Source organism: Lampetra planeri, chromosome 12 (genome assembly GCF_965212315.1).
Source record: "Lampetra planeri chromosome 12, kcLamPlan1.2.h2, whole genome shotgun sequence".
NCBI lineage: Eukaryota > Metazoa > Chordata > Hyperoartia > Petromyzontiformes > Petromyzontidae > Lampetra > Lampetra planeri.
In genome coordinates this window covers 4630968-4657900 of record NC_136118.1, presented here as the reverse complement: position 1 = coordinate 4657900, position 26933 = coordinate 4630968, and the positions used below count along the sequence as shown (strand labels likewise).

The following is a 26933-nucleotide window of genomic DNA, read 5'->3' as shown; positions in this document are numbered from 1 at the left end:
CCTGGAACCTGCTAGTGGGTTCAGGAAGGGAGGCACGGTCAGGGCAGAGCCAGGCCGCGCTGGTAGCATTAAAGGAGCCGAGAGCGGGAGCTCAAGGCTGCCGGTTCTGAGAGTGGACTCGTCTCGTCGTTGCTGTCATCTCATCGCCGTCGTCGCTACCATCTCCGCGAGATATTGCGCCACGAAGGATAGTAGTTGGCTATCTCAGTCGGCGCCGTCAGTGTTAGATGGCTAGTGTTGTGTATAGGCCAGGCTAAGCTACTGTGGAGAGTGTGTGGACAAGACCGTGGAAGTTATTAATAAAGAAAGTGCCTCCTATAAACACTATACATGCATGACTAAAGTTCCACTGAAAACGATTACCAGATCCTGACCTTTTGAAACTCATAATTAATTAGCAGATTGTCGTTTAACAACTCTAGTTCGTAGCGTCGAGTGTCAAACAGTGAGCTACCACACTTAGCCCCTAGTACACTACAGTGTAATTTGCACAAACTTTTCAAATTCTAAACACAACGATAATAATAATTAGTTTACTACAATGAATGTATAAGGATTAGCCTATGTGTCAACAATTGTATTACAATTTTCAATTATTTAAACATGTACAAAGGCTTTGGAGTGCATAAAATATTTTTTTAAATAAATCTATCCATCACATACTGCTTCAATGTGGATACAGTGTCACAACAAGAGACAAAAGGCTCTCCAGCATTGCTCAAACCTGACTAGTCAGCCCAACGACACAGGCCGTTCACTGCATTCACGTCGATCTGCACAGGGCAGACACTTCCAATCAATAGAACAGATACTGGGGGCATCTGAGGGGCACACGCTGAACAGCTATCATTAGTATGGTCCCAAATGGCATTCTCAGCTTACAATTTTAAAGTTAGCCTCGAGTAGAGGTATTTATAATACATATACTCCATACTATACCTTTCATGCATTATTTACATGCAGTGTTTTGGCACGATGCAATGTTATGGACTTGTGATTTCCTTGCAGGTGACTATTCTGTCTAATGCACAACATTGCACATGTTGTTTTTATGTTTGCTTGTGCAATGCATCATTGTGTATAATAAAATGATCATGTGTAGCTTATAATTTTAGACCCTTGCGTCTATGAAGTACTTCACAGCACACAAACGGTGATACGCACGCGTAATCATAACGATATGCCGTGTGACCCAAGAATCATATTTCGTGCACTGATCAAACAGATTCGACACAAAAGCATATCGTTAGCACTGAACACATATTCACAAACTGCATTATTAAAGCACACCTATGGCCATTCATCTGACACGCAAACAAGGGTTGCGTGTTGTCGGCTTGAAAGATTTCAGAGATTCCGTGACAACAACAAAAAACGACATCGCTCGGTCTGACGATGCAAATCAAATCTTGACTTAAAGCTTTCATGACTGCAGGAATTAATATTCTTTGGGTCTTTCGATAAAGTCACGTAGATAGGTTACAAAAAATGTGTTGCGATCGAAACGTCGTAGTTTTTTGTTATGTATATATTTTACCTATCTACGTGACTTTACCGAAAGACCCAAAAAATATGCAAATCAAGTACAGGCGCACACACACACACGCTAAACTTTAATCTAAGAATATAAAATATGGGGTGGAGTGGGGGTGGGGGGAAATAAAAAAAATATTCTTCACGACAGAAAGCATGGCCCTGTTTCTAGCTGGAGGTCAGCCACTGCGCAAGGTCCCCCACCCCCACCCACGCACCAAATGAGAACAAGGGAGCGCTTTCTTCGCTGGGCCCACGTCGACGGTGTGGTGCGCGCACGCCCTGCACAACACTGCCTCCGGCTGGCTGCCGTGTAAGAGGCGGCGTTTTGAAGCTTTGCAGCTCAGAGGGCTTTGGGAGTCGTTGTATTGGTCAAACCCAGCGAGCGCGCAGGCAGGCAGGCAGGCGTGTCCCAAACACTCACGCAGACGCATATGCTCGCACGCATTTTGGTCTCCAGTGCCGGGCTCTCTTTGAAAGGAAGCTCTCTCTACTCCACAGCGTCAAGCTGCAGCTGATACACACGGCTACTGCAAAAGGACTTTTAACGCGGGGGTGGGGTGGGAGACATTGGGCCTGCTCGGTGTTTTGATGTGGGACAGCAAAATGTGCGGAAGAGATGTTTTTCTTCTGTATCGCTCGCTGTCTTTGATTTTAAATCAAATGCATTTTCTGGTGTAATCAAGAAATGTTTGCTCCTTTGTCGGAGCAGTGGGATGCGTCGCTGAAAAGGCGATGCAAAATAAGGCAAAACGTGCATGGAATAGTAGTTAATATCAAGTTTAACTAGATGTGTTTTATAAGACGTTTTAATGGATGTAGTCCGCGCTCTCTGTGCATGGGAATTCACGAAACCGTTCCGCCGCTGCTCTTTGAGGCTTAACCGATAAAAGTTTACGAAAAGGAAAACAAATGTCACCTGCAAGACGACTCGTTGCATTGTAATGCGCAGAGGACGATTGCTGCAGTACAGCTCCGGAGAAATGTCTATCGGGCTATAATCGGGCGTCACAAGAAGGAAGAAATGGGTAAGTTCTCGTTTAACAATTACGGCATTCAGTTGTTTTTAAAGAGGATTTCACCCCCACCCCCTCCCATCGGTCTCTTGGCCTTTTCAGCATTTCGCATTTACATGCATGTCATGCTTAGAACTGTTAAGATATTATCGCACGCAAAGCAAAAATCTAGACTCACTATCTCTGCCGTCAATGCTCCAAGATGTACATATAGTGGAGGAGGGGGGGAATGTACTTCTACAATTGACCTACATGGAACAAAATTGCGTGCCTTAAATAATATCAAACATTTATAAATGTTGACAAGAACGGAAGTACATTGTCAGACTCAGGTGTTTTAAGCAGGTCTCTGCTAAATGAGTATTCTTATAAATTAGTGTGAGTAATTTGTATTTAATGTGTAACATTAAATAACACAACGCGGTGTCCACCAGACATTATTGTGGCAGTAGTTATATACACAGTGTGTTCTTGATTCGACGAACATTAAGGTTGCTACCGCTTTCTCTAAGGTATATGCTTAATATGCACATTTTTTTATGAATGGTAATTAAATGGTGCGTACAAGTGCTTATTCTTTGCGGACCGTACACATTCAATTAAAATGTCCCAACCCTCATGTTGCTATCTGTATGTTTTCTTCACTTCTCACTATACTGTGTTCAGAAAGAAAATAATTAAAACGTGACTTGTCTACCTATATATTTGAGTAGCTTTCTGTGCATAGCCACAGTTCTAAAATAGCATCTTACAGCATAATAACAATAACGAAAAACGTGTACATTTCCAAGTTCGCTCTTTGTCCTTATATCATTGCTTGACCGTGTAAAGGATACGACCTGGACATCTGATACATTTCTTTAACGTAGTGCTGTGGTTGGAACTAACAAGCCACTCGACATATCTAAGAATTCGTTATCTTTGTAATTCTAGGACTGCGCGTGTTCAGGCTGTGGATCGGACCCTTTGCAGTGTTGGCCCGGTCTCTCCTGCTAATTGCGCTGCACAGCGGTGAATGCGCTTGTCCCAGGATTTGCCGCTGCGAGGGAAAGTTTGTGTACTGCGAGTCCATGGCTCTGAGAGAGATCCCAATGAACATCACGACCGGCTCCCTCGGACTATCTCTCCGCTACAACAGCCTTAAGAGTCTGCCGGAGAATCACTTCTCCGGGCTGAAACAACTAACGTGGCTTTACCTCGACCACAATCACATCCAGCTGGTGGCCGAAGGAGCTTTCATTGGGGCTCGCCGTCTCAAAGAGCTCACCCTGAGTTCGAACAAACTAATCCGCCTCCCCAATGCCACCTTTCACCCACTTGTCAACATGCGCAGCTTGGACATCTCCTTCAATCAGTTGCAAATGTTGGAGGCCGGCCAGTTCCGAGGGCTGCGCAAGCTCCAGTATCTCCACATGCGATCCAACCAACTGCGCACTGTGCCCGTGCGAATATTCCAAGATTGTCGCTCGATAGAGCTGCTAGACCTGGGATACAACCGGCTGAGGGTGTTAGCACGCAATGCTTTCACGGGACTAGGAAGGCTCACAGAGCTTCATTTGGAGCACAACCAGTTTGCAAAGCTTAACCTGGCCCACTTCCCACGCTTAATAAGCCTCAGGACGCTATATCTGCAATGGAATCGCATTAGCGTGCTAATGCAGGGAATGGCATGGACCTGGAGCTCACTCCAAACCCTGGATCTCTCGGGCAATGAGATACAATTGATTGGGCCAGGTTTTTTCCAGGGACTGTCAAAACTGCATAACCTTCGTTTAGACTCAAATAGGCTGGCTGCTGTCAGCTCAGAAACCATGTCTGCCTGGACAGGCCTGAGCTCACTTAATCTGGCTGGGAACTCTTGGCAATGCAATCAAAATATTTGTTCCATTGCAAATTGGCTGAATTCCTTCCAGGGAACTCAGGAAGGAGTTATGCGGTGTGGCAGCCCTCAAAATTTTCTGGGGCAAAGTATAATTGATGTGGCCTTTAAGGATGGCATATGTAGGACATCAACAGTTTCATCGGCTGAGATACCCAAAGTCTCAACCACAATAACCCTTCCTCAAACAAACCGGGCAGCAACCAATGAACCAGGCAACACCAAGACGACTATCTCCACTCCCATACCAACCTCTGCATCCCCACTTCCATCTCAAAGCTGGGAAACGGGCTCAGATTCTGAGCACACATCACTTTACAAAATTCTGGCCGGCAGCGTCGCATTGGTGCTGTCAGTGCTGGTGATGCTGCTGGTGGTGTATGTGACATGGAAGCGCTACCCGGCCAGCCTCGGGGAGCAACTGCAGCCACAAGGTTCACTGGCAGGGCAGGAGCAACGCGAGCAGCATCAGCAGCATCAGACATTGCAAGCGCGGCGGGGTAGGCGACCTGCCAGGAAGATAGAGGGGAAGGCAACCCGGCAACACGATGGAGCCATCCTGGCGCAGGAGTACTACGTTGATTACAAGCCATCCAACTCCGAGGCTGGGGACTTGCTGGGAAATGGCAACGCAGCATTCATGATGCAGTCCATGGGCAACAGGGATTGTCAGGTATGATTGCCTTGCAGCTCACTTATGCCTTTTCCATAAATGTTCTCTTTGTGGCCCTTTTTTATTTCATAGCACCGTGTTTGGTCTTTTTTTCCCTTCGGGGGTTTTTTCTTTCCTTTTTGTCACGCATTGTAAGCATTACGGAAGGCGATGCGTGCATTCCAGATGAGAGCAACATTACACCACTATGTTTTACAAATCATAACATAACATGAATGTCCATGCAATAACATGTTTGCACTCAGCATACATTTTTGTGGGTGAAATATTTGTATCTGTATCCTATATTTTGGTGATAACAGCCTGGTTAATATGCCATGCACATTTTTTTAATGGCAGCAATGCTTGAATTACTATTTTATTATTATTATAACTTTCAAACAGTTCGTTTTAATTGTCAGCAAACACTACTACGTTCATTACAACTGCCATTTTTTTGGCACACTGAATTTATAAAGCATTTAGAATGGATATTTCTAAGAAAGCACAACGGAAACGTTCTGAAAATTAAATGAAATCGTGACTTTTGAAATTGCAATGTGCCCATTATATTATCCACTGCAAAAATTTGGAAACCTATGCATCCACATTTTGTGTAAAAAAAAATACTGTTGGATGGAACACATTGACTGGAATGTTAAAACAAAGGGGGGGGACAAAGCTTTGCATTTTGTTTAATAATTTATTTTAACACGTAGGCTTTCGCGACCAATATTATTCATAATCAACGTTTTTGGGTTTAGATCGCGTTATTTATAAATGTGTCGTAACCCTCCACCACCCGACACGGCCAATCAGTAAAAAAGTGTCACGTTGACAAAAGACAAATAGTTCACTGCTTTAGCCCACCGGTGTGTAAATGTTGTGGTTTCACGCTTCAACACACCGGTGGGCTAAAGCAGTGAACTATTTGTCTTTTGTCAACGTGACACTTTTTTACTGATTGGCCGTGTCGGGTGGTGGAGGGTTACGACACATTTATAAATAACGCGATCTAAACCCAAAAACGTTGATTATGAATTTATTTTAACTTTACTTGAGTGGTTTACAAGGTGCCCCAACAGCTGTAAATATGTCCCCGGACATTCTGGTATTGACAGTTTCTGTGTCCTAAAGCTACTAATGACAATCATGCAAAAGGTTCATACTCTGCTAATTCAGTATGCATTTGTGAACATTAATTTCCTCTAAACCATATTTGGCATTGTGGTTCAGATCAATACTGATATATTCAATACAGTATTACCACACATCCCACTTAGCCCTAGGCGTATTATTAAATTACCCGTGAATATTAATAAGCTTACTCCATTTCATTTGCTAATATTTAATCTATTTTACATATTGACTCACGTTTTCCCCCCAATAGCAGGAATGTATTAAAAGTTACTCGTTAAGGCTGTAATCATTCAGGTATGCACATCAATGTTTTAAATGATACACGTGACAAACGAAGAGCTCAGTGATATCCTGGGGGTTGTGAGTATAACGTACATACGTTTTAAATTTGGACTCGGAGAATTTGTTTAAAACAACTCACGGGTTCATCTTTCACTTAAATATATTTGTCCGGTTGTTAATTAACTCCACACTTTTCATTGTGCCCTACCTTAAAGTAAACCTACATAATTAAATAATTTGCAACATGGTGGGCAGTGTGCTTAAAATGCAAGGGAGTAGCCTTCGCATTCCTATGATTGATTATGCGTGGGCCAAGAGAGATGTAATAATCCAGATACGTGCCAAAAATGCAATGCTTAGTATTTAATTCACCCCATTTCCCTTAACACACCACACACTTCATGCATGCGTGTAACACACAAAATGGTGTTTGGGACACGCTCGCTTCCCACAGAAGAATAAAAAAAACCACCTTTGAATTGTGCATATTGCGGTATATATATAAATCGTGAAAGAAAGCATTCCCTTAAAAAAGTACACGTATTTTTTCCCATAGCATTGATCTCTCGTGATGACTTAACATCATTTACTTGTTGTTTCATACCACATGTTAGTCAATCGACAGGTCGTGTGTGGTGGGGTAAAGTGTGGCTACATCCACCTTTTCCAAGACGTCGAACCAGTGTGGAAGAGTAGGCCAAATAGAGGCGCTCCCTTAGAGCTACCTCGAGGGGAGGCCCTTCCAATCAGCAATGCCATGAGCAAGCAATTTTTAGGGCCAGTGGTAGAGGTAGTGGCTCGTAATCGGAACGTTGCCAGCTCAAATCCTGGATGTGGATTGACGAAGCGCATCATCCCTCAAAGGTAGATAAAATAGGTATCATTTTGCTGGCAAGCCACTGTGGTTGTCCTGGAGACAGATTCGTCCACACAATAGAAATGTGGAATTTCCACTACTGGCTCGGTGGCTGTAAGCAATGGAGGGCCTTCATCCAACAGTGGATTCACAAGTCTTACTGTACATGTACAAGAGAGAGCAAAAATATAAGTATTACGTACTTTAAATATTCTCATGAATGAGATGTGTTTTCAATGTGTCCAGAAATATATGTATATATCACATTGGTTCTCCACTATAAATATCACCTTGTAAACACTGACAAGTTGGCTGTCTTTTTCTAAGTACACAGTTTTGTTCAGCTTTCATGAAACCTACTCCAACCAAGCCTAGCTAGCCTGCTCTGACTTCAGACCATTTATTGTGATGAAAATGTCCGTCATATTGCTGTTTCCTTTTTATATACAAGTTGTTCCTTTTGCAATTGAACATCTTCTGCACAACATAACGTATCTTGTCAAAGGATAGCTATGCCTTGAGCCTGACTATGTATCGTTCACCTACATTACATAAATCAAAATAGCCACACTTTAGCATTGCCTTCGTGTCTGGATGTTAGTATTTGCATGCATATTGTAGAAGAAGATGGCTCAAACGCAGTGCTGCCTGAATGCAAATCTGCATGGATGTCGGACTGTGTGTATTATTCATGTTGGGTTTGTCTTATATGAATACATATACCAAACGAAACAACACAGATTATGCAGCAGCAGCTATGAGCCATGTTTTGCTTTATTATGTAAAGCATGTTTGCACAACTGAGTAAAAAGCCATTCACCTGAACATGCTCAAGAAGTCACTGTGATTTCCTGCTCAAGTGAACATCAAGGCAGCGCTCACCTGTTCACAGCCAGTGGTGGAAATACCACATTCCTATAGCAGGGGGTGAGAACCACAGTTGATTTCCCCACAAAGTTGTACTTATTTATGTACTCCAGAGACATGATATGCTTCGTCAACCCCCAACTAGGAATTGAACTGGCAACTTTCCCTTTGCAAGCTGCCTCACTCTACCATTGAGTCACCAGGCCAGATTTTTCTGCGAATGTCTATCTTTGATTGGCATCAAAGTATGTTTATGCCAGACAAACACTGGTAAGTATTAATGGAATAAGAAACACCAATAAATATCACTCCAGATTAACATCTCCCCCAATTTAACTTCACAAATAAAGAACCACACGCTCGCACCTAACCACACTGCGTTGACTCCATTTAATGTCAGGTCCCATTTTCGTCATGCATTTTTGAGATCCAAGAGCATGAAATTAAGTGGCTTCCACTGTATGTAGGGTGAATGAAAACTACTGTACCATGCATTTAGCATTAGTGGGATAAGAGAAAATTACCCTTTGCTAGTTTCTCTATGATGGATGAGGATTATACGTGCTAATATTTCAGGCCGAGAGCATTCCTTCAAATATCTTCTACTTCAGGTTGGCATAACCACTTTAATTTCTCAACAATATTCATTACATTATTTCTGATAATCCAATAAATGTTCTGTTAGAAATCATTTTGTGCCACATCTTGAGCCTTTAATATTTAGGTCAAACATTTCAATTACTTACTTCAAGGAGGAACAAATTTCCTCTTGTAATTCCAAAAATGTTTACTGCAATATGGGGTACATATGTTATGCATGCAGTAATGTGTACACATCTTCCTTAAAAACTGCACATATAGCACTCAAACAGCTAATGGCCCACACCATATTTACTGCAACTTGTATTGCACCTTATATAATTCTCCCCAAATTAAAAACCATCAAAATACACCACAATAATATTCTTGTACCATGAGCTTCAAGAAAAGAGGAAACATCCATCTCTTTCTGGTAAAGGTTAGCCTTGACAAGCCATATTTGTGTGGAAAACTCATTATTTTGCTCTTGGCCTTCGTAAGTATGATTATGTAGCAGCCATAAAACTTTGTAAAACATTCAACGTTTCCAAGAACAGTGTTGTGTGTCATCATTTCGAAAATATTTCATTCCACATTCATGAGCACCCATCATTAGTGTCGTGTATTAAAGTAGGCCCACAATGCGTATTTTTGACAATAAAAGCTAGGACCTTTTTCATGTCGTTGTGGCTCAGAGTGATGAAAAGGAAACGATAGGCGTCTACTTAGAGATTCTAAAAATGTTTTAACAAAATTCCTCCCACATCTCTTGAATCAGCCAAGGCACAGCGAGCAAGAAAAAAGCTGCCAACAAACAAAAAGGATGAAGCGGCGCTCACTTGGTGGACTACTCTACACCAAAAGAGACATGTTCAACACATTTAAGAATAAGAATTACAACGAAGCTCTCCTGTAGATATTCCCTCCCAAAAGAGAGAGAAAAGGCAAGATCCCCCCCACCTACCCACCCACCCCAGATATGTCACGCTCGCTTAGCATGAAATTTTTATCGTGTTAGGTGATGGGTGGGTTGGCTGGCCATTTGCTCTCAAAACAGGTGTATTGTAGATGACGGTGCAGTGACCCTGAATCGTTTTATATGTATGTACATCAAGCTTTTAGTTACAGAGGAAGAACCCCTATGATTATAAAAATTAGAGTTACAAAAAAGTGAACTCAAATGGTCAAAAGTTATAGTCGCGTGGCTGTAAAGTATATTTAGCATCCATTATAAACATGTTTACATCTCTTATACTACAGAATATGGAATACGTTCTTATCTCACCGCAGTGAACAACACTATAATAATACTGGTAGGAACCTCCTGGTTACACCAGCCCACAGGGGATTATTGTGTCCGACCGTCGTGCATCAAAAAATGGGAGGGGTGGGGTGGGGCTGGGTGGAGAGGGGAGGGTGGGGAGGGGAGGGTGGGGAGGGGCTGGGTGGGAAGGGTGGGGCTGGGTAGGGGGTGGGGCTGGGTGGGGGGTGGGGCTGGGTGGGGAGGGGCTGGTCACCCCGTGGTGCCCTTATAAAACTCAACGTTTAACCTACTCACGCCCGCTTGTGCCCGCCCTCACAGTCGGCCATATTTGCGGAATACACCACGCTGCCGTTGACCCTGGCCATTGACCGAGCAACCCAACGTTCCTACCAGCTCCCTCCGCAGGAATGTGTTTACCAAAACGTCTGGAATATGATTACCATTCTAGCATAAGGCCTTCCTTGTCTCGCTTTGGATGAATAAATGCAAATGGCATATAGAAGATAATGCCTTTTCACAAATCTGATGAATACCACATACCCCCCACGTGATATGTGTGCCAACGGTCAACTTTAAATCTAACAAACCGGGGAGCCAGCTGTCATTTGTCAAATACCATATTTTTATATAATGCATCTATAAATTTTCTTGACGTGTCAATAAAAAAAGTTAACTCAGGTGCCTTGAGTATAGATTTTGTCCTTGTCATCGATATAAGCATGTACCACTCCCCATTACTGTTTATATTTTTTAAAAGGTCAGGTTCTTCATCAATATGTATACCAGCACACAATGAGTAAATCAGGCAGGCACATGCATTGCCAGAGGGGTTGAATGTGACATCAGCTATCAATAATGCGACTGCAGCGCCGCAGTGGCCGTGGAGTTAGGGCTACTGTATTCTTATCGCGCATACACTTAGGTGAGAGAGCCTATTAAGTACATGCAGAGTGATGTGTGACATCACCAAATGCCGGTAGCATCTTCACACAATGACTAATCGCAACTCATTACTCACATGGCGCAATTGCTTTTTTTATAAAGCTATATATAGAAACACTACACCACCAGAAGCGTATTACAAAAGTACATATACATAGTCCAGAATTTGATGCTGACGTGGTATGCTGGTTAGCTCATTGGACCTGCGACCCAGACAGACATCGCCTGGCAGGGGGGCAGTTGAAATAATCGAGCAAGTATGTTTTCATTCAATATCCTGCCTCTGTCCAGCCAGCAGTGTGAATTAATCTCAAAATACCCTCTAGAGGTGCCTATTTGCTGGCATTAGCACACGTGCAGCACTTTGCCAATCCGATTCTGGAGGAGGGTCTCATCACGCAATACAGGTCACAGTGGTTGCTTGACACCACTGCGCCATGCCGATCCGAGCGGGTGCGTGAATGCGAGGGAGCACAGATGTGCGAGCGTAGAAGTAAAGTACAATGGATGTTCATCTTCTTGGTTCTTTCACCTGAGGACGGCTGCTTGCGTTGTGGCCGAAACGTCGTGAGAATTATTTTATTATGTTTTATTTTTATTATTTTATTACTTCCCTTCTACGTGACTTTACCGAAAGAACCAAGAAGATGAATCCCTGCAGTCACGAAAGCTTTAAATCGAAAAAAAAATACAATGGATGTTGCTGCTCTGCCCTCTGCTGCCAGCCACGTAGGGGTCTATAGAAACCTGTTGTGCTTGTGGTTTGCCATCCAAGAACCACATCTGATGATATCCGGCACATTCCGGGTGACTTGGCCATAGATTTCATGATCGGATTATACATATGCAGCTACAGGAGACTACAGTTAATGGGTTGTATTCCGTTATTATGTACATATTTCTAATAAGCGTGATAGTAATATGTGTAATAGTATACACAGGTTACAATTACCGTTAAAAAATGTCCTTTCCCCTCGTGTGTTTTTTTTTCCCATGGAGGTACCCCAGTTCCTCAGGCGTATTTTTAAATGAGCATTCACACGGACGAATTGGCACGTACTTTTAACTGACAAGGTTCAACATACATAAATACGCACATTGAATATGTAAATCAATCGATACTCATGACACATTTTCACTTCTACAATGTGCCAAACCCTCATAAGCACGGAAAATGCTTACACGTAGAATTGGCCCAGCATCCATTTGAAAAACAACACAAGAGGCTTAGTGAGGCTTTCCTGGGAAAATAACGGGCATTATTATGCATTGCATCCCAACGGTCACCAACGCTTGACTATTATATCTCCTCTGCTCACAGTTTCATCTCCTCGAGGGTAAATCATCGGAGCTCATTTCCTTATGCAGCCTTCCCATAGAACCCTGTAAATTTGCAAACACATTAATGTTCCACTAAACTCTTCCATTTAATCAATTCGGTGGCTGTTGAGATCTGAGCATGGTCACGTTCGCTATGGCTCGTTGTAAACATAGAGTGAGATCAATGACCATGGCAATCTTCAAAGTCATTGGAAATATTGACCCTCTCCACAATTTCATGGAAATCTTACCACATTGTGTCATGTTTTAAAGATTCCGTGTGAAAAGCCGATCAAGGGTGGCTCCTCTGAACCCATTCCAAATAATGAGCAGTTCAATTATCTGCCATAAACGAACATATTGAATGTAGGGCATACACTAATGCTTGGGGTTTCTTTGCTTTGCATTAATGATTTTAAAGGTTAACGGGAAACGGCAAAACACACTGCCGAGCATAAATCCTTGCACGCAGCGAGCACTATGAATCGTTTGACATTTATGCTGCAATTTGTGAAACGGCCATGCAAATGTGCATTTCTGTGATCAAATGCAAAATGCAAGGAATGTGTTGTCATAATTTAATTCAATGCTGTACAATTCTATTTGCAAATAAAGACCAGGGACATTTAACAGGAACACAATGCACACACAGATCACTAACCGAATGCTACTGACGCTAAATATATTTTGTGAATATTGTATAAGAAATATTAATGTTTATCCAATTCCATCCAACCTACTCGTGACCTAGTTTCACACGAGGTTGGGGAGGGGAAACATGCCCTATGTGACTCTTCTAGACACTGCACACACATCCATTCGGCTCAATCGACCTGGTTGATATGTGCATATAAACACTTGCAAGTTAGGCTCCATATGGATTACGCTTTATGTAATCATTTACTGTATTTCTGATATGAATACGTAGCGCACTGGATACTATCGTCAACAATATCCATGTCTGATTTAAAGTCGATACCATTTTATCCTGAGTGTGGAAACTAAACTGTGTTTCAAACCACTTTAAAAACGAACAATATAATTTAGGAAAAATCCCACACATGTGCAATCATACTTTGGCCTTAAAATGAAAAATGCATAATAGCCTGCATTGTAGGCAATGCCCTTTGTGCATAGTATATTGCTCAAAATGTTGCCTATTATATGCTTTATTTTAAGGCAGTGACGAATGCATTCATTGTGAAAAAATAAGATTAGGTTTTACTCTTTATGGCAATAAAACAGACGTTCCAAAACCAAATAGATATATTTTGCAAGGAATCATGTCTGCATTAACCACACGTACTTGCGGTCAACATGCAAACAAACATGTTCTGACAATATATGGGCATTGTATTTGAAACTGATTGGCCTACACCAGAGACAGCTTTCTTTATGGCCTAGTCTCACCAGTGTCAGACCAGAGAACGCCAAAAGGCGGACAGTACAAAGACATTTTGGTGTTGAAACATCTTAACACCTGTTTTATTGTCAGAAAGGGTAAAACCTATTGTTATTTTTTCATACTTTCATACTGGAAAAAAGGTCCCATTTTGTAGCTGCTCACCCCGAGCTATAAATATTCTGATAGTGCATTGTCTTTGTACTGTTCGTCTTTCGGAGTTCTCTGGTCTGACACTGGTGAAACTCGGCCCTAAAGAAGGCTGTCTCTGGTGTAGGCCAATCAGTTTCAAAGACAATGCAAATATTATCACAGCATGTTTGTTTGCATGTTCACTGCAAGTACGTGTGGTTAATGCAGACTTGATGCCTTACAAAAGGTTTCTATTTAGTGTTGGGACATCTTAACACCTGTTTTATTACCAGCAAGAGTAACCCCTATTCTTACTTTTTTCATACTTTGATACTGCAAAAAAGGTCCCATTTTTGCATTAAGTGTTTTGTTATTTGTGCTTGTACACCACTGGAAATGGCAGTATCACAAAATATTGTTTTAAATACAATTAAGAGACGAGAAGCAGTGGTACACAAATACAAATATGCACCAGGAAATAAAGCTGTGAAAACTTCATCGGCTGTTACTGGCAATGACCTCCCATAGTATTGTCCTAATCTTCTTCAGAGTAGCCACTGACATTGCCCATTCGCAGTGGTAATGACAAACCACTTCACAGGTCCATTCTTTTTTTTAATGAGTGAATGTTGGATATAGCCGATGTGATTGAAAGTTTGTTGGAACATTTGCATATTGAAATCAGGAGCAAAAAGATGTTTGTTTAAGCCTAACACATCACAGAGTCAAAAACTAATATTAGCTATTGGATTGTAACTAAACCTAACATAAACATAATCTGTCCTACATCAAATTGTGAATTCAGAATTATAAATCCACTGTGTTCTTGCTAGTGGCTATACATTTTACTGGTAGGAACCCACTGGTTCCACCAGCCCACAGGGGATTATTGTGTCCGTCCGTCGTGCAAGGAGGGGCTGGGTGGGGAGGGAGGGGCTGGGTGGGGAGGGGCTGGGTGGGGAGGGGCTGGGTGGGGAGGGTGGGGAGGGGCTGGATGGGGAGGGTGGGGAGGGGGTGGGTGGGGAGGGTGGGGCTGGGTGGGGAGGGTGGGGCTGGATGTGGGTGGGAGGGGAGGGGCTGGTCACCCCGTGGTGCCCTTATAAAACTCAACGTTTAACCTACTCACGCCGGCTTGTGCCCGCCCTCACAGTCGGGCATATTTGCGGAATACACCACGCCGCCGTTGACCCTGGCCATTGACCGAGCAACCCAACGTTCCTACCAGCTCCTTTCCGCAGGAATGTGTTAGGGCTCTCAGTAAACAGTCAATGCGGTCCCAAATATATATTTCTAAATGTCTTCTAAACATGCCTTTCCTGAAGAATTCTCCACACAGACACTCAAGGAAAACATTGTACAATGTACAATGTTCATGTTGTTGTTTTTTGTTTGTTGCGGTTGCACCCGATTCAAGAGCCAAATGGCTCACAGGACTATACTAAATAAATGAAATGAAACTGAAGTCGTCTGCAAATCAGTCCTGTCTGCTGAAAAATATAGGAACATGACATTGAGCAACGTACTTCAATAGTGACCCCCTTCTCCCTCTTGGCGCTGAGGAAGAGCTTGCTGACAGACTGAGTCTGGATTGAAAACTTTAGGCACAAAATATAAAATGCAAAAACTACTCTTGCATATCACTTGTTATCCTTCCAACAGTTGCTGGCAGTTGGAAAGTCATCAGACGGCTCAAACTAGGAAAATAAACATACCGTAATGAATTCGTTTTAGTTAAGTTTTCTATATTATATATTTTACGTGGGTTACTGTACTTTTTATATAAATCGGGTCATTTTGTAAAAATTGTGAGGATTTGTTTTTATGTATTAAAATGGGAGCCATTAGTGACAATGCTATTTACGCATTAACTAAATATATACTGTTAATATTTTCTGGCATTTAATGCAAATCTTTTAGCGTTATTTACTTAGTTAACTACTTAAGGGCAATCCATTGTATTTCATAAAAAATATTTAAGAGAATCACTCACAAGTGAATTATCTTGGTAGTACTAACATAATTGCAATTCAACAATTTTATTGAAGTGATTACTAAATGCATACATTATACTTGCTAATCTAAAAATGTTGCAATATATAATTTGATTAATGCCATTGAAAACAACATATAATGTTGATACATGATATGAAACGCCTTTGCTATAGAATATACAGAGCATATGCTTTGGAAAATGATAGCAAAATAATACACAACGTTTATCAGTTGTTTATAAAAAAAAAGTTTATTCTCTGTATCAACGATGTGTGCTTAGAAAGTGATGCATTAAAATCTATGAGACTCCACTTTTTTAAAGCAAAGAAAATATTTTTGTCATAATGCAATAACATTTTAAAATTAATCCAATAGACCACATAAGTGTATTAGCCATAACTGAACTTCACCTCTTTATCAGCATAGGATGGGGTCCTCGATTGCCCATTTGAAGGCCTCAAATGCCACATCTCATATGCAATGTTTCCCATCACTGCTAGGGAATTGGGGCCTGGCTGGTAATTAAACTAAAGATTTTGGGCGCAAGGCAGGTGGCGATTATGACCATGGGAGCAGTAAAGCTGACAGACACAAATGAAATGGTGCTGGCTATAATGGGTGTAGGGACATGGGGAAGTGAGGAGGAGGAGCAGCATGGAAGGTGGGTGGGTGCATTAAAGCAAGGCATGCCAACACTTCTTGTGTTGTTGCCAAGCAGCGTCTTACTTTCAAGCGAGCATGTGTGGCATGCCAACACTGTTCGGCAAGTGGCACAGTTAAAACCCAGCAGAAGCCACGACAGTTCCATTATCTAAGGACAGCAATTCCTGAACAAGCTGTAAATAGTTCACTGTTTCAAGGGCCTTACCCACCAGCACTCTTAAAGACAGAAAACATTTAGCCACTAAGTGAAGTCATCGTAAAACTATACTCTTTGGTTATTTATGGAAAGTCACGTAGGTATCAAATAAAGTAATATAAATTTAATTAAATCACGACGTTTTGAACGCAACACAAGCGTCCGTCATCAGGTGGGAACAACCACAGCAAGAAATAGCTGCTGAAGTAGGCAGATCTAAATCGTAAACCTAATTAAATTAGCAATTTATATTAAGTAATTTATACAAAGAAGCGACCGCATTGCACACAGCATGAAGATGGAAATTACCGGAGAACTTCTCATTCCTTCAATGACCAAAATGCAAGGTGCAGATCTGAAATTTATTCCTCACGCCTTTACTGGCAGGAGGAGCTCCACTATAAATAATTCTATAGAGCCCCTCACGGTGACAAACTGTCCTCCTCGTCCATGCTGAAGAGGTGGGATTACACACACTTCACCCACCACACGCAACCTGCCGATCGACTGACTGTGGAGAACCCAATGATAAACTATTAAACTATTTTAAACAATTTTTTAATTTTACTAGTGTAATAAAGGTCGTGGAAGCGACTTCTGGAATCCGGTCTTTATTTGTCTTTCTTTACAACACTCCTTCACGCTGCTGACAGACAGCGTGAGAGGGATAGAGAGAGAGAGACGCGCGCAGCCACGTGGCTGCTTGGACCCCCGCTCTCGCATGGCCTCTCCATCCGTTCGTTCCAGTTCTGACAACGTGTTGTTCGTCTCCACCCCTTTTAATACCTGGGTCACGTGGTACCTTTCCACCAATCCTGGTTAGCCTCTATGGAATCTTCTAGACTCCATGGTACGCTCCCAGGACCATGCCCCTGACTCGTCCCCCCATTGGCTGTGGCTAAAGCCAGCAGAACCAATCCTCTACTTACAGATGTCATCTTCCCATTACGTCAGGGCCACGCCCCTAGACTTCTCCCCATTGGCTATGGGCCAGGACCGGCAGAGCCAATCATCGTACGAGGTGTAATCTAACAGAACCCGGATATGTCCTCACATTACATCAGGTAAGGCCCACTGAGCTATAGAGCTCTTTTTCAGAAGCGACCTGGCCACAAATGATAGCTCAACGAAATGGTTTCTCATATGTAACTTTATAACAGCCAAATACTCTAAGCGCATGTTTCTAAATTTAGGGGGGAAATCGGAAACCTGGAGAAAAATCCACGCAACCACGGATAGACCATGCAAACTAACAAATATATACAGGCATCTAAACCATCGTGGCGCCCCATCTTGCCACCATGGGCAAAGGCGGGGGTATTTAGAAAACGATATGAATTGTTTCAACTGCTTAACCAAGAGATTGTACCAGCGACCCCTGTATTTACCATATTAGACAGTTATCTCCTCAAAGATTTCAATTTTTGTAAGAAAAAATACATTCTTTCAGAGACTCCAAAGAACATTTAAGTTTTGAAAGTCTTTTTTGATGGGATTTAAAAAAAAAAGTATATTTATCAAAGAATACTCGGCTCCTAATTACAATAAAATGTTACCAGGAAGCTCCTGTACTCAGCCACATGGAGAGAGTAATAGCTGTTTAATATTCTTTCTACCCCTTTGTAGATAATATAATTTCCCAAACTGGTCATAGCAAAGCTGTACTGTGGTTGGTAATAATGGATGAATATGATATTTAACTCTGTTAAATAGCAGAGGTCATCAATATGAAATATACAGTACATGATTACACAGAAATATTTGCATAGTGATGTCTTTTTGGAAAAGATAGTGTTAACAACATTACACGATGGGCCTTTTGTGTTCGAGAAAATATATATAATGTGCATATTTGTATCTCTCAAATGTAAACTCGAGAGATACACTAAGTCCATATCAACCCACAAACCAGCTGCCACCCCAAACTGCTGTTACAAATTTAATGCAAACAACACACTGATCACCATCAATCACATCCCTATCAAGGGTATACTGTGCAGTGTTGGATAAGCATACCCAAATCCCAGTTCCCTTAATGAACCACGTATAAGTCAGCACAATAAACCGTGACAATGTAAAGCCTCCACATGTTAATTTCACAAAGTCAACGTACATCAAAATGTTTCAAATATTGACAAAGAATGATCAAATATGTATCGTATGATATTCAATATTTCAATATTATTTGGAATATGTATTATTACCCGTCAAAATAAAATCCTAACATAGACCTGCATCACACTGCATTTATGCAATATTACCTGCTAATTTGCTTTCAGCTTTAACCACTCTCATGCACACTTAAAGCAGTGCCTATGGATAATTTAACCCCGGAATAAATGTTTGAAATTATTTTAGATGTATAACAACTGTCATCAGTATAATATGTACTTGCCTATGTTCAATCTGGTACATATGATCTGAAGTCATTATAATAAATCATGATTGAATACACCCCAACTTTATATTCTTCCGTACTGATGGAAATGAAACACACCTTACAATTTGTAAGATCACACACCCATGAGACTTGCTCTGAAAAATCCCAAGCAACTAATGGAGAACTAAAAGCATGACAGCTTTGCAACACTCCCTACCATCTAGAAACCGAATGCATATGAATTATCCAAAGAGGGATGAAACGAAACGTAAAAGGTCAAAGGACAACGTTTCGTTGAACTAATAAACATCCAAGTCATTTTAGGCCGAACCAGTGATTTTATTTCGGGCTACGTGTTTATTGTGACTAGTTGCAATACATTTGTAATTTATTAACTCACTCGCTATTTTACTTTTTGTGTGGTGGCAGAGGTGGATGGCAGAGGTGGATGGCAGGGTGAATGATTTTCTATACAGTGGAAGCTGGATATAAGAGTGCCTTAAATAAGCACGGTTCTGATATGAGCAACACATCCTGACATTACATAGTTGGGGGGGAAGGCAGAGGTCACCTTCTAACACAAGCACACTTCAGATATAAGCACATCTGGTCTTACTCCTAAAGGGGGTGCGTTTATGCCCAGCTTCCACTGAATAGCACAGATGTAATAGCTTCTGAGCCACCTGTTATAGTGAGAATGGTTATTCTAATGCTCTCTTGACATTTTCCATAGATTGCACATGATCTAATTTGGCCTAACCTGCAGTGAATCCTAGCATCCACAAAAACCCCTCGATGTTACGCGACTCACTGCATCTGCTAATGAACATTAATAATGAACGCTCTCTAAATTTTCAGCAAACGTTCGCAATTTATACAACCTACACGGGCTGAATATTGTGAAAACTTAATTTCAAATTTGTATAATTGTAACTGGATCACGCAACTGTTTGTTTGTATGTATGTTTGTTGAACTTATTTCGCACCGTACATCGCCGACATGAACAAAGTACGACATATCAAAGTGTGTTGCATTATAATGAACATATTAAAAGACACACAAACAACAAACAGAGCATGACTAATTAAAACGAAGCATTTACTGTATGGCAGTAATCATAATAATTTACAGCTCCGAATCAATGCACTTCTGGATGAACGCCTCTCCACGCAGTGTTCGATTCTGGGGTTCGTTTGACCAATTTAATCATACGCCATGTTTATTTTCATCATGCGAATCAGTGAATGTTGGTGAAAGTTGGGGGGAGGAAGGTGGTGGTCCAGGCCTAGTTATTATAATTTGCCACTGACGTTAACTGTGACTCAAACTACAGGTTATCAGGGTTCATAGTGCAGTGCGCAGACCACTGTGCCATCGCTCGACCCCTGCTGTGTAGGTCTGTCGGGTAGAAAAGACATCTAGATGACTTGGCAAATGCATTACTCAAAATTTATATTAAAAACTGTGGTCTTTGAAGTTATGTCAGTGTAAAAGGATTTTAAAGTGTAAAAAATGTAACTCCAAATATACCTCCTACAATATTTCATTTTTATCACCTAACTTCAACAATAAACATAATTGATTCGTACCCAAAATGAAAATGCGCTGATGTTTTTTTTTCTTGTTGAGGACAATTTATCGCGCCAGCATGCTGGAATTTTGATAAACGGGTTCAATTTAATTTAGCAAAGAGCTCAAATGAGTATACCACTTTGGAAAATATGTACTCCTAGCCCTACATGCTCATCATCTACATGGCAGCAGTTATTTATATAGCAGATAAAGACGCCTCATTTTCTGGATAACATTAATACTACAACAGCAACAACAAAAAACTTGAAAATAATGTAAATAAGCGGTGACAAGTTCCTCTGGATCACATCTTTCCAACATGAAAAATGTAGGGTATGTCCCTTTATTTGCATTTACATTCGTGCGTAACGGTGGCAACTGCTCCATGCAGTGAGATCAAAAAAGATGGGGAGGAGGGGGAAAACAAATCCTAGTTTAAATTTATTTCATTGATGCTGAAGTGCAAGTTGTATTGTTTAAGGTCGCATAATAAGTACACATGTCGTTTCTATATAGAGATCACTTCATCTAGAGCACGGTTGTACAGTGTTTTTAAGCCACGCAAAATCAAAATATGTTCACCCCATTGTAACCACGGACATTTTGCAGTGTCAACGGATCACCCGGTCATTTTGACCCTACGGGGGATTTTCATTGTGATGTCCTTAAGGTGATGTGTGCCTCTATTAGGTGTGCACTTAGCACAGACCGACATATAGATGGCATAAAATTATGTCACGTCGCAGCGTTTATTATCCATCAGCTAGCCTCGAGGTATCAATTATTGATCATGTGCAACTATTGTATGGGATGGGATGGTATTTTTCCCAAATTCTAGTCGCCCACAGTTTCATGGATTGGCCAAGTCTGTATTTCCCTGTCAAATGCAAATTGTAATTACTTCATGTATCATATATGTAGTGACATCGCAGGATGTCACCATGCTGTGGGTGCAGTACAGGCTCTAGAGGAGCACGGCGTGCGGTGTAGCGACATCGCGGGATATCACAAAGTTTTTGGTGTAGTACCGTCCCTAGAGGGGCACGGTGTGCGCTGAATAATAGCGCTGGATGCCACCACGCTTTAAGTGCAGTGCCGACCCTACAGGATAGGGTGTGTGGGTGCCGATCGAAGGATAGGGTTGCGTGAGGCCATGGCACTCTGGTTGACCCGGGAGGGCACGTGACCAGTTAAGTTGACAAAGGGGCTCCAAGAGGGGGCTAGGGGGGTCCCGTGATTGGGACCCAGATCCTTCCCGAGGATTCTCGAAGGTGGACATGGCCAAGGGCGGAGCCAGCCACGCCACAGATAATATAAGCCGGGTCCCGAGAGGGACCAGGGTTGTTGTTCATCCCGGAAGAAACCCTTCGTCTACGATCTCCGTTCAATGAGTCTCAAACACGTGGACCCGAGCCGAAGTCGTTGGTCCCGGTCCATAGTAGCAGTTACATAGTAACTAGTGTCAGTTAGCCAGGTGGTCACCACCTTCAGTTGTTATTCTGTTAAGGGGAAGTTACCCCGTGTGTTGGAACTGAATAAATATGTTGCCTCCAAAGTCTACGTCTGCGACTCAGTTGAACCCATTACATATATAATCAACATAAATTAAATGAAATCTAATTGTTTTGCTTATTCGTGATCTGTATTTCAAACGTATAATTTATACAGTTTTCCTGGTTGCTCAATTATTTCCTGAATTATTCGAAGTACTCATGATTATTTTACGACAAGATCTGAAAATTTAAAATACACTTCACGCCCCTTGCTAGGATCATCCTCTCACACACTAAAGGTGGGCCCTGAGGCATGAAGCCCTCATGGATGGTCACTCGCACCTTGGGGATATGAAAAAGGATAAACAAATATTTTTTCTCACCCTATACATAGGCGATTCCCGCTGTGGGGTAACCCTTGATTGCAGATGGGAGGTTTGGGGATTAGCTGGCCCAGTTGGAAAGCGACTTGTCTGGAAAGGGCGGGTGACCTAACCAAGAAAGAAGGGGGGGTGACGTCATTCTAATAATTTCAGGTGCAATACGATATCCCACGGTCACACTTTTTTAGATACCCTTCAAATCAGGGATGCCGTAAACAAAGCTCCGGATAAGGAAAGAAAAACTACAAACTGGCAGAGGTGTACCACTTGGTCGATGGACAGGGGGACGGGTAAGACCAAAAACTGGAAAGCGTTGGGAAAGACTTATGGGACAAGCCATCCCTTTTCGGAAGTGGAACCAGATATGGTGGGCCCCAGCTACAGGCCCCAGGTTACTGTCGCTGAAACTCATCCAGTTTAAATGCATCCTACGTGACTAACAACAGGACTGCCAAATTCACCGAATCCTCCCCAAACTGCCCTCGATGTCCACAGGGCACGGTGGAGACATATCTCCATGCCTTCTGGATATACCCTGATATCTTAGGGGTTTTTTCCCCCATGATGTTATAGACTACTTTAACCGTATCTGCGGCACAGGTGGGCTCAACTCTGTAGGTGCTAAGAACCAAAATGCAGCAGCACACTCTGCTCTATAATCTTCTATATTGTGGCAAGGAAAACCATCCTGGCCAACTGGAAAACCCATGAACCTCCCCCTTGGGAAATGTAGCATAGAACTCTTTTCTACCTGGCAGGGGTGGAACATCTGAGCCATAAGTTAAAAGGGAAGGAGATGGAATACGAGGCCATATGGTCCCCGTTCTTGTCCGCTCTTGCCGAGTCCAGCATGAATAGCCAATAAACTGGGGGCCAGGGAATAGGGAGAGGGGGATGGGCTCTAGATACTACACCACCCTCCTTCACACATGGTAACCGTTGCTCCTGTGAGATAACAAGACTGACAAACTTGGACATCGCGTTTATGTAATTTTATTTTGGGTTTTGTTTAGTTACGTTATTTCTACCCCCTCCCCTTTCTCCCAATCCCTTCCCCTCCACCTTATGCACGCTGCTCACGATTGTTACTCCCACCACGGTGGGGCAGCGAGCCCGGACGCCCCTCATTCGTTCCCGAATTTTCAGAGTGCATTATACCTTATCTGTTGTTTCCCCCTCCTTCTTTAAAGACAATAAAAAATTATTACAAAAATTACACTATACACTACACTTAATAGATGTACAATTTACTTGCTGTCCAATGCAGAAACACATGCAATTTTAATTCCATTGATTGAATATGTAAAATATGTCACATTCTTAACACATTCAAATTGCCTCGTTAACATTGTTTTTGTTCTGCATGTCTCAAAGTGCAAATTACATTTCAAGAAAATAAATCTCTCAATGATATTTCGTCCTGAAACAATGGTTCCTATTAATTTCCCTTAACATACGAGGGCAAGAGAAGTGATAGCCACAGATCATTAATCAGCCTAGAGTCTTCCTAACACGCACTGATAAGTGGTTTAAGATGCGACACAAGACAATTGTAACATAGCGGGCACATCGCATTTGTTATATAATTTGTCGTCCACTGTGAGATATGGGCGACGATAAAGTGAGGGCACGACTTCTGTCATTTCAGTTGCCATTGGCGCCAAACCCTCCGACCGTGTTCGGCTACACCGAGCCACCACCCGTGCCGGCACGGCAAAGGGCGGTGCGGTTCTGCGACGTGCACCAGCAGTTTGAGCTGCAGGAGCGGATGCAGCCTTCTCTCCCGCCGCCTCCTCTGCCGCTGCCACCACAACCCAAGCACTTGCAAGGCCAGCATCACTCCCAGAACCCTCAGGTGCATGGTGGCTCACAGCGACAAGAGGGCCTGGACTTTGGAACTTCTACATCTCAGCAGCACGGGTTCCCTCATCAACACGTGGGGATCGCTACTGTCATGCCTCCACTAGTTCCGCAGCACTACAGCCCCGAGATGCTGCCCTACAGGTAGGAAGGGAAATGCTGTGGCGGAGAACAGAAGCAACACGATGCTCTAGTAAAAACTGTCATTGTCACGCTGGCGGGAAGAAAACGGCGCACTTAATGAGAAGACAGCAATGTGACGACTAAAAACCGATGGGATGTTGTGGATTTTGTGAAGAAATGTCCTCAGCATCAGATCTCCAGTATGGGAAATATGAAAATGCAGACATGTGAGTTAAATGTACCTCAGTTTGTCAACTCCTCCCAGCAGGCATTGTACGATAGACTTCAGGAGAAAATTTTAAGGAACAAAAAGCAAAAGACAAAAAACTATTTACCGTAAAAGGATACACTTCGTTTTGGAGAGAAGCATACATATATATATACAATCACACACTGTGTACAGGATGTTCATTTAACTCATGATGTTTGTCAAGGGTCGGTGAGTTGTGAATTTCTCGTGTGGTACACAATTTTACGATGAAGGCTAGATTAACGTTCAGGAAATGCTGAAGTGTATGGTGTGATGAATGTTGGAGGAAATGCCACTTGTACTGTTGGTAGGAAATTGAAAATGCAGGTCTAGATCTCTTTATAAGGCATATTGCAATGGAGGAAGATACGAACCCCTCCACCTCATAGTCTCAAGGGTCTACAGGCATCCACTGAAGCAAAAAAAAGATGGCATTTATAAGGTGGAATCCGACTGGGATATAAAATCCATAAGATTTGATTATGCTTGTCAACTTGCATGCGTGTGTGATTTTTCAGACTTTTGGAATTTTATGGGGTACAATATAAAGAGGGTAATTCTACAGGTTGAAAGGATTTAACCTTGCCTGCAATATATAAATTCAAGAAGGTGCAAAGATTACTCATCTGCCGAGACAATTATAATTGTTCTGGAGCTCAGTGTATAGAAAGAGGGCCTTGTGTTTTTAAAGCGCTTATAGAATGATAATTTTAATGAGGCCTCATTGTGAACAATATAGGCCGACCTTAACTTTAATGGCACTGGCTTGGATAACAATTACACAAACATGAAGTTCAATATTAAACAGATGTCACTCCTGTATTTTGCTGAACACATTGTCAGAAATTGTATCTAAATATTTTTGCATTGTCCTGTTCTCGCACTTTTGTTCATAATCCTTTGCAATGTTTACATATGCTGTTGTTTATCCACTCATTTGCATTTAAATAGCCCAGGTCTGGTTGTAAAATGGCTGGACGTGAAATTAGTATTCCAAACCACATGGAGCCAGATTTCCTCTTTGACACCATGTTCTATATTGTTTAATGTACAACATTTTTTTGATGTACACCATGTGACGCACTGAGAGCATTACAAAGTACTGTATCTTGATTTCTTCACTACATTGATGACCTTTTTTTTTATATATTAATAAAGGGGACAGCTCAGCAACCTAATTATTTAAATCGTATTTGAAAACTTAGTTTTTCCCTTCCTATTGACCTTAGGGCTATATTTTTTTGTTTAAAAGTTGACTACAAAACTTTCATTCGTGAAGCAGTTAAGTGATTCAAAGCAGCCAATGAAAATTTTATAATCTTGAAACCCACGTCTTTGTCAGTGGCGTGAGTTCTACAAGGACAGGTGTAATAGATTAATCCCCCTCTATGCGCCATGTCATTTCTCAAAGACGTCGGTAATCATGGCCTCTAAAAAACATTTGTTAAAGTTAGCTTAAATACTTTAACACAAACTCCAGCAGCACTGCGCCAACAATCCTTACCGTATATTATATCCGTTGCTTTCGCTTGTTGGTTTTATTCATCCACCCGTAAACCACATACAAAATGTTTGTATTACATTTACAATCCTTGCTAAAATTGCATTGTGGATCACCTAGTATAGCCAATAAAAAAAAAATATGCTCTATATTCCTGTCTTTATTCCCTTTCTAATTTAGGACAAGAAAAATAAATGTTGACTTCCATTCTATGCCTCCACATCAAGATGAACTTATTTTTTTTCCATCAGCCTATGGGCTTTCCAGACTCATTATATCCAGCAGTATTTAAACAAGCAATCTCTGGATCGGTATCAACATGTATATGCTGCTAGATAATACTGCTCTGGAAAACCCAGAGGCTGATGGAATATACAAAAACATATTTTGGGTTTCATTTATAGATATGAATGGGTGTTTTATAATTAATTCATTTATTCATTCATTACCCATAATGCTACACAGCAATGGAAAACGAATGAAACATGTTATGTGAATCTATACACGTATTCTTCCAAGACATCTGGTCAGCATGGAGGAGCAGGCCAATATATCCTCATGAGGCTCTCCAGAGCTCCCTCTTGTGGAGGTCCCCCTCCCTCAGCAGTGGCATGAGCAAGCAATCACAAATTCTGCACCTTTTCCCTTTACATAT

General features: G+C 41.8%; 1 protein-coding gene across 1 annotated transcript; it reads left to right on the top strand.

The window, feature by feature from the left end:
- The first annotated feature begins 1939 nt into the window (after positions 1-1939).
- LOC144721547 (leucine-rich repeat transmembrane neuronal protein 4-like) lies at positions 1940-26429 on the top strand. The gene is made up of 3 exons (XM_078599243.1): positions 1940-2561; positions 3483-5101; positions 24193-26429. The coding sequence occupies exons 1-3, from the start codon at positions 2558-2560 to the stop codon at positions 24550-24552; spliced, it is 1983 nt and encodes a 660-aa protein (XP_078455369.1). The 5' UTR covers positions 1940-2557; the 3' UTR covers positions 24553-26429.
- Positions 26430-26933: the final 504 nt, after the last annotated feature.

Excerpts from the sequence above, each read along its gene's own strand:
- LOC144721547 (XM_078599243.1), top strand. Across the intron at positions 5,102-24,192 it reads TGGGCAACAGGGATTGTCAG|TTGCCATTGGCGCCAAACCC; the intron begins GTATGATTGCCT and ends CTGTCATTTCAG.